This window comes from Protopterus annectens, chromosome 3.part0 (genome assembly GCF_019279795.1).
Source record: "Protopterus annectens isolate FY-2018-M chromosome 3.part0, PAN1.0, whole genome shotgun sequence".
Taxonomy (NCBI): Eukaryota; Metazoa; Chordata; order Ceratodontiformes; family Protopteridae; genus Protopterus; species Protopterus annectens.
In genome coordinates this window covers 368,251,061-368,259,381 of record NC_056731.1, presented here as the reverse complement: position 1 = coordinate 368,259,381, position 8,321 = coordinate 368,251,061, and the positions used below count along the sequence as shown (strand labels likewise).

General features: G+C 34.8%; 1 protein-coding gene across 1 annotated transcript in view; it reads left to right on the top strand.

Annotated features, from left to right (window-relative positions):
* The window catches only part of HECW1 (HECT, C2 and WW domain containing E3 ubiquitin protein ligase 1), a 2,794,797-nt gene that overhangs the window by 2,253,944 nt on the left and 532,532 nt on the right, over positions 1 to 8,321 (top strand). The window contains exon 22 of the mRNA XM_044065592.1: positions 4,147 to 4,260. Coding sequence (XP_043921527.1) covers positions 4,147 to 4,260 — 114 coding nt within the window. The remainder of the gene's footprint in view (positions 1 to 4,146; positions 4,261 to 8,321) is intronic.

The window sequence follows — 8,321 nt, the reverse complement described above, 5'->3', positions numbered from 1 at the left end:
GACTAAAAAAAATGATACTAGGTTTTCTTCATTCCAATTAATTAATCTGATGGGTGGCTGAGGAGTCATTTTGAATTAACTGGGGACATGATATTGACTGGCAAAAAACATAAAACAGATGAAGTCGGAGTACACAAGAAATTTGCCTCTGGGCTAAACTCAAAATTGTTAAAGGTATAAAGAGTATAATAGATTTGGGCACAGGTTTGTTTACATGATATAATGCCGGATAAAGATGTCTTGTCTATCTGAGTTTCCGGTAGTTCAGGCAGATGTAAAAGATCCCACAGCACTTAAGAAAAAGAGTTGGGGTTCTTAAAACCTTTATTTGCAAAAAGTTAATATCACAAATAGAAATGATGGCATGTAGAAATGCTAAAATATACAACTACAAAACAGGACCGACAGCAACCATCACACAAAAAGCAAAATTCAAATGGCCATATTTATGAGCAATTTATCTTCCCTAACCTTTTTGCCACAACCTAAAGTGAAGGCAGGATAAAATATTAATTTTCCACTTTTTTGTTATACATAACAGCTTGACATTTAGGAAGCCATACAGCCCAGACATTACAATCATAGCAGGAAGTTCTGTAACCTCCATGCAAAATGCTAATATGCTATCAAAAAGATAAACATTTAAGCTCATAACCTTGTCCCAGAATACAGCAATATGTATACAGGCACAAAAACATGCATGGTATCTTCCTCAATACCAAACTCATGACATTGCCTTTCAGTCTTTGCCTTGTGTTTTATTTTCCCCTTGACAGAAAGCTTATTCAAAGAAAGAGGCCAAAGAAATATTCCCATTCAAGGATATTACTAAAAAGACAATGCCTGTGTTTGATATCTGCCAACTGATTAGCAGTTAAGGAAGTGTATCTGTCTTCTAAATAATAGTTTGCCATGATTCTTTTGTGCCAGTATTTCTTATGTTTTTTTCTTATATATCAATATTCGGTTTTCACAAAAACTACCTGTACTGATAATCTCATACTGCGCTATCACATGTCAGGTGATGGGTCTTCTTTGAGAATGACTGCTCTAGAATTTTTGATATTGCAGTTATTTATAAAAGGCAACTAGCCAAAAATAAAAATATAAGAAAAATGCACGTCCCAAGATTAGCAAAAATAGAAGCCATAAGCATTCTAGGTTTAGAGTTTTCATCTTTGTTATTGTGATGACTTCATTAGAGCCTAGTACTACTAACTACCCATGAATTTTAAATCAGTAGGAACTGTCACATGATGCACTCATTAAAGAAACATCATATACATTATCAAACATTATTAATAAAAAATACATTTGAAAAAGAACTTAAGATTAAAAAATACATAATAATAATAATGATAGTAATAAAACCTTCTGGGTAATCAGACAATAAACATATCATTCTTACAATTCTTCTTCTTTACTTAAACTTTGCTGAATTTCTGAGTTATCCATTTGAACAAATAGTAAGCTAACACCATGAGCTATTTTTTTTCTTTTCAACAAAGCTTTTATGTCAAGTGGTAGTTTATACTAAATTTAAAAAGAGGCAACTTTATTTTATAATTTGCTCTTTGTACTTCTGTGTCTCCTTGTGCAAATATATTGATAGCAGGCAAATCTGGCAGCTAAAAATAATGTCAATTATTAAATTGTAATGAACAGCTGTAGTGGCTTATTAACATTAGTAACAAAGAAACAATGTTGTCATTGCAGCTTTCAACAGCTGGTTATAGTGTAGTGCATATCATAAATAAAAAAAAATATTTCTTTCCTCAGTGCATGGAATGTTAGCACCCACTGCTCCCCACTTCTCTCTGCTCTCACCTGTAAGGAATGCAAGGGGGGTAATTAGGTAGTAAAATGTTCACAAGAGCTACATCCAGGGGTAGATGACAAAAATATGTATACATAAAAATAAAGCAAATCTTGCCAGATACGTTTCAATGTCTGTAGCCATAGCTACATGTCATGCATGGCATGTCAGTCTGCTTCATTAAATAAGGATAGAAGGATGCCTTATAAGGCCAATGGTGAGACATAAAATAATACATTAGTAGTAAAAATCAGAAACAAAAGCATCTACTTGCCAGAAAAAAATATGTAAATTCTGTTTCATTTTCACAACACATCACTCCTACAGTATAACCTAGTGTAATGCGAATAGTTTTACAACATAAAACTAATGTAGAGTTTACCCTTACTGGGTTTATAAGTCATCTGAACTATATTTATTTCTCTTCAGTAAAATTATATTGCATGTCCTCTTGGCAGACCACAATCTGCAAACCACAATCCTTTCAGAGGGTTATAAATCACCTGCAAACCCTCTTTTATTGCTACTTTCCTATTGTCTTTCTTTGACTATTTACTATATTTTCCATGTCAGGATAGTTTGTTTATCCTCCTTCCAATATCATATATATAACATTCGTTGTATCTCAAAGCTCTAACTTGGGTTTGATGAAGGGAGAATGTGCCATGTGCACAAGCTGTTAGGGGGTATGAGTGCAATACAGGCATTCTTTTAAGAATTTGGGTGATGCTGTGACTTCTTAAATGAATGTCTAAAATGCAGATATTTGCAGTTGTTCATGTTAGTAACTGTAGCCAGCAGTCAGTGAAATGTTGGAGTCTTTAGATTTCATTTTTGGGAAGACCTTTTTTTTTCATTTGGTCTTCAACTTTGGGTTGATGAGCAACAAGTCTTTCAGTTTGGGGAACTGCCCAAGGGTCAAATAATGATAATCCAGATGACCTAACTTCATCTTTGTTATATCTCTCCACCATTATATCCTGTACTTTTCCTTTCTAGTACTGAATCACATATTAATACTTTAGCCAACATTTTTAACATAATTTCCATCTATACCTTTATAAGAGCTATTTAGAAATGTTTCTTTCTATATGTTTTTTTTCTTTTATTTAGCTGTGTGCTGCCCTGGGTTCCCTCTGAATATGGGTTTTGCCTTGCAGGGCTAACCCTATTAATAAAATAAATAGATAGATAGATAGATAGATAGATAGATAGATAGATAGATAGATAGATAGATAGATACATAGATACATAGACAGATAGAGAGATAAATATATGTGGAGAAAGGGGGTCTTACCCTGATGATACCAAGATGTGATATGGGTAAGTGAAAATAAGTAATTGTGGGAGGAAGAGCATATGAAAGAATGAATCCTGTGAACACTGAATCCATTGAGACTCTGTAAGTTATACCTGTTAGTTGGCTTCACAGATGTCACATTCATATTGAGGAAAGTAACATTTTTAACAAAATGCAGTTGCTAAACTTTGTGTCATGTTGCAAAGGCTTATCCGTGCATTTCTCTGAAACTTAAACCATTGAAGCTTCATCTAAACATAACTAACTGACCAAAGCTTCAACTCAATAAAAATAACAATAAGAAAACACATTTCAAAGTGATAAGCCTTCCTACACTTCCTACACACACACACACACACACACACACACACACACACACACACACACACACACACACGCGCGCACGCACACACATAACTTACATTTACTAACTCCATCTTTGCACAACCCAAGTAAAAAAACAGTAATAAAAGCTTAAACACTGAATCGCTGCTAGCACACAGATGCAAACCACATGAAGTATTTCAAAGGACTACATCAAATATGAGAAAGAGTTCACTGATTCATTTTCTTTTAATTTATTGAAAAATACAGTCCAGCAACTGAATTTTTTCTTTTCTTTTTTTTAATCCATTTTTCAGGTGTGTCAAGACAGAACCATTTAGATTTGTTAAAGTCCTGTCTACTGGCCACATTCTAACAGTTTTTTTAAATATAAGCAGCACCATAAATATATTTAATTTAGTTTGTTGCACACTGTTCAGGTTCTTCACTACATTAAATATGTACAACAGACAGCAAAAGAATGCATGTACATGAAACCACATATGCTCTGCATTAAGGTTAGGTTTCTATAGAAAAATATGTACAAAACAAAACTTTCTGTCATCCTTTACCTTGCAGATGATTTTACAGTTATTTATTCTGGCCTAAGACTTAATTCTTATTGTTAACTGACTATATTAGCCTTTCCATCATTCCATTATGTACAGTACTGCAGCTGGGTATTGTAATTTTCTTTCCTCTGCAGATTAATAATACGCAGAGACCATTTGTTGGAGGGCACTTTCAATCAGGTGATGGCATATTCCCGTAAGGAGCTCCAGAAGAACAAGCTTTATGTCACATTTGTTGGAGAAGAAGGGTAAGTGTTCTGTATGAACAATGCATCTCTGCACATTATTTCACTTCACTATTTGTTCTCATTTTACATTTCAAAAGAAATACTAAAGAGTGTGCAACAGTGACAAAGCAGGAATAAGAGGTTACTGATCACCATCAAATATAGGGTGCTTGATGTAGTTCCATGTGTAATAACACCAGACTGTATGCTATAAATGTGTGTGTGTGTGTGTGTGTGTGTGTGTGTGTGTGTGTGTGTGTGTGTGTGTGTGTGTGTGTATATATACTTATGCGTGTGCACACACATGTTCTGTATTGTGAGACTGGTTAACTGTTACTGTACTGTAACAGACAATAATAAAGAACGTGTAGATGAAAGCCTCTTTTTTCAGTACCATTGAGCCAAATTTCAAAATTAATGCTTTGTCAGACGATTAGGTTACTTGCTTGAGATTGAACATTAAAATGCATATGAGTGTAATGGGTTTTGTAGCTAGATGTGCTTTTCTTTCAAGTCAATAACATGGCAGTGTAAACTCTCTGCTCTTACCGAGTAAGTAATAATGTAGTTTATACAGATAAAGTGCAGCATAGAGATTCTCCAAACTATGTATTGTGACCAGTCTACTGCTATTTGTCACATGCAGTCTGCAGATTCCATTCACTTCTCCATCACTGTATGCCTCCCATATGGTACTCAAGATCTCTACTGCATTCTAGTTGATAGTTGATAAAGTCTTATACATGTCAAGAAACATATAAACAAAAAACACATGGTAACTGAATAGCCCAGAAGGTAAAACAGTAAATTTCCAGAAAAATACCAATAGTCCAGCCATCTCAGGTATTTTAATAAGAATAAAAGTCAAAACTTTCAAGTCATTCAAGACTCTTCTTCAGTGTTACAAGTATAGCTAATTAGAATCCCATAATATATATTAACAGCCAATCTATAGATCAAAGTGAATAAATCACTTGACAAAAACAATCTTATAAATTCTTGTGAATAGTGTTTTTGACCACTTGACTCATTCTTTCAAAGTGGGTGCTGTATAAGTATTTCTTGCCTCGTTCAGTTTATATTCAGTCACAAAAGCAGTACCAGGGGGAAATGAGTAGTGACTCAGGACGCCTTAAGTATCTCCCTCACTTAATACATCTTCTAGCAGATGCATTGCAGTAAGACAGTAGCAGAGCTGGAAAAAATAATGTGAATAGGGACTAACCCATTATAGGTTCATATGTTCATAGGCAAATAATATACTATCAAGCCAAGCGTATATCCTTAGGTCAGAATCCTACCCTGTACCTTGTGAGAAAAAGACCTTAACCATTCTGTCGGTCCCTCCCCCATTATTATAAGATTTGTGAGCCTTTTGTGCATCATTCAAATCTAAAGCCAAAGAAAAGAAGAACAAAGAAAGCTGTGAGGCTCCTTTACAAAATCAGGATTGCTGAATTCAAATCTGGTCACTGTCTTGTAGGCCTTTCTTACTCACCTCAGCCATGGACAATGTTCTTTTTTTAAAGTAAAAAGAAATAAGGCTGTGAGAGCATTGACAAAAGTGTAAGCACATTTCTTTTTCAGCAAACCCAATATCATTGTGCTGTCTGCTATTGGATAGTACTAGGTTTTGCCTCCCACTTGTGGATTCTACCCACACTTCCATGTGATGAGGTATCTTTACTGTCAGAACTAAAATCTCTAAAGCGCTACCTGTAGGTAGTCACTGACTATATGGGAATTGCAGGTGATAGCAGTTGCTCAGAACACTACTAATATCTTTTGTTAATGCGAACTCCAGGAAATATAATACTACCAAACAAACAACTTTCAATGCTTTAAATCTTTATTATTTATTTATTTATCTATCTGTTTTTCCTTTGTTGACCAGGTTAGTCACTCTAGGCAAGTGGCCTCTTTTCAGGGGAGACCCAACATGGTATTTTCACTACTAGGTGACATTTGGCCAGGGCAAATATATTATATTTATACATGTATATGTGTGTATGTATATATACATATATATCTATCTATCTATATATATATATATATATATATATATATATGTGTATATATACACACACACACACACACACACACACACACACACACACATACACATATATGCGTGTGTGTGTGTATAACATATTTTTGCATATATAAGTACTTTTGTCATGTAGTCTTTTTGAATTTATGGAAATAGGACATTGGTCTCTTTTAGCTACAGAATTACCTTTATATTATCCCAGGCTTATATTCTAAAGAAACACCAGGATGAAAAAAGCAAAAGATAGGACTGTGGAAATAGGACTGTCCTGGTTCATGATTAGTTATATTCTTATCTGTCTGATTATGATTAGTTAACTTCCTGCAGAAATGCGTATGCCAGGAAAAAAATGAGACCCATGCTCTCCCTTGACTGATCCAGACACAAATGAATGAAAAACAGTTGCATAATCTAAATGACTGAAAGCACAACACATCTAAAAATGCTAGTTCTCATAAAAATATATTGTTTTTTGCAAAGAGGCAAACCCTGTGGACCCTACATACTCCCTTACTTATATATATATATATATATATATGGGTCTAGGACTATTCAATGAAAGCACATTTCACTGAAACACATTTGGCTGTGCACAATTCACTGAAAGCTCAATTCACTGAAAACACATTTCAGTGAAAGTTATATATGGCCTTTTCTCCACTGTAGTGCGACCCTGGAGTTAGTATATATAGTAAGGGGGTGTGAGTGGCATAGCCCCCCACCTATTTTAAATATTTTGAACTATATACATAGATACTTGCAATTTCAATAAGTTACTCTTTTCTGAACATAATATATATCCAAACTATGTGGGAGGTTACACCCCCCTCACCCCCCAATGTGGGAGGCAGTGCCCCCCACACCCCCCTTACTATATATACTAACTCCAGGGTCACACTACAGTGGAGAAAAGGCCATATATAACTTTCAGAGAAATGTGTTTCAGTGAATTGAGCTTTCAGTGATTTGTGCACAGTCATTTCACTTTCAGTGAAATGTGCTTTCAGTGAATAGTCCTAGACCCATATATATATATATATATGTATGTATATATGGGATCTGGACACATGCTTGACTAGCATATGTCCGAATCTCAAAACATCGAACACACATACACGAAAGCGCTTAACATCGACAAGCACTTCCATGTATGTGTGCCTGTTTCGTAGATCGGACTACAGTGCGGGTAAGGGAAAATTCCCTTTTCCCCACTGTAGTGCGATCTCGGAGTGAGAATAATAAAGTAGGGGGGTGCAGGGGGCGAAGCACCCCTGCAGAAATGTAGATTTATTTTTTGAACTACACATACATGGAAGCGCTTTTCGATGTTAAACGCTTTTGTGTATGTGTTCAATGTTTTGTGATTCAGACATATGCTAGTCGAGCATGTGTCCTAGACCCATAGCTATATATATATATATATATATATATATATATATATATATATATATATATATATACACATATATACATATGTATATATATATATATATATATATATATATATATATATACACACACACACACACACACACACACACACACACACACACACACACACTAAGGAGAAAATACCAAGTTGCTTACTTCACAGAAAGAAATCTATGGGGAAATGTAACATCAACAAAATGTACTCTGAAAGTTAAAACCCAACCAAATTGCCTTCAGTCAGTGGTAGGGATGCCAATATTCTCATTGGGCTTGCTTTAGTCAGATCTGAAAGGAAAAAAAAACAGTATACTCAGAAACTGACTTCTTACAAACATGCAAAGATGTTTTGTACCTGGATAATATATATATATATACATTTTTTGGGGAAGAAACTACAGTTGTAGCCCTAAACTGTTTTCTGGTATAACTGAATTGTTCAAGTTCTGTATTTTAGACTTGGGGTCATTGGTCATGGTCCACATGTGATAAGACATGCTTATAAAATCAGAACAGCATTCATGGAACCTGTACCCATTTTGGAACTTGAAAAAAAGACAGAATATTTCTTGAGAAACACAGCCATTCCAACATGTTTGTTACC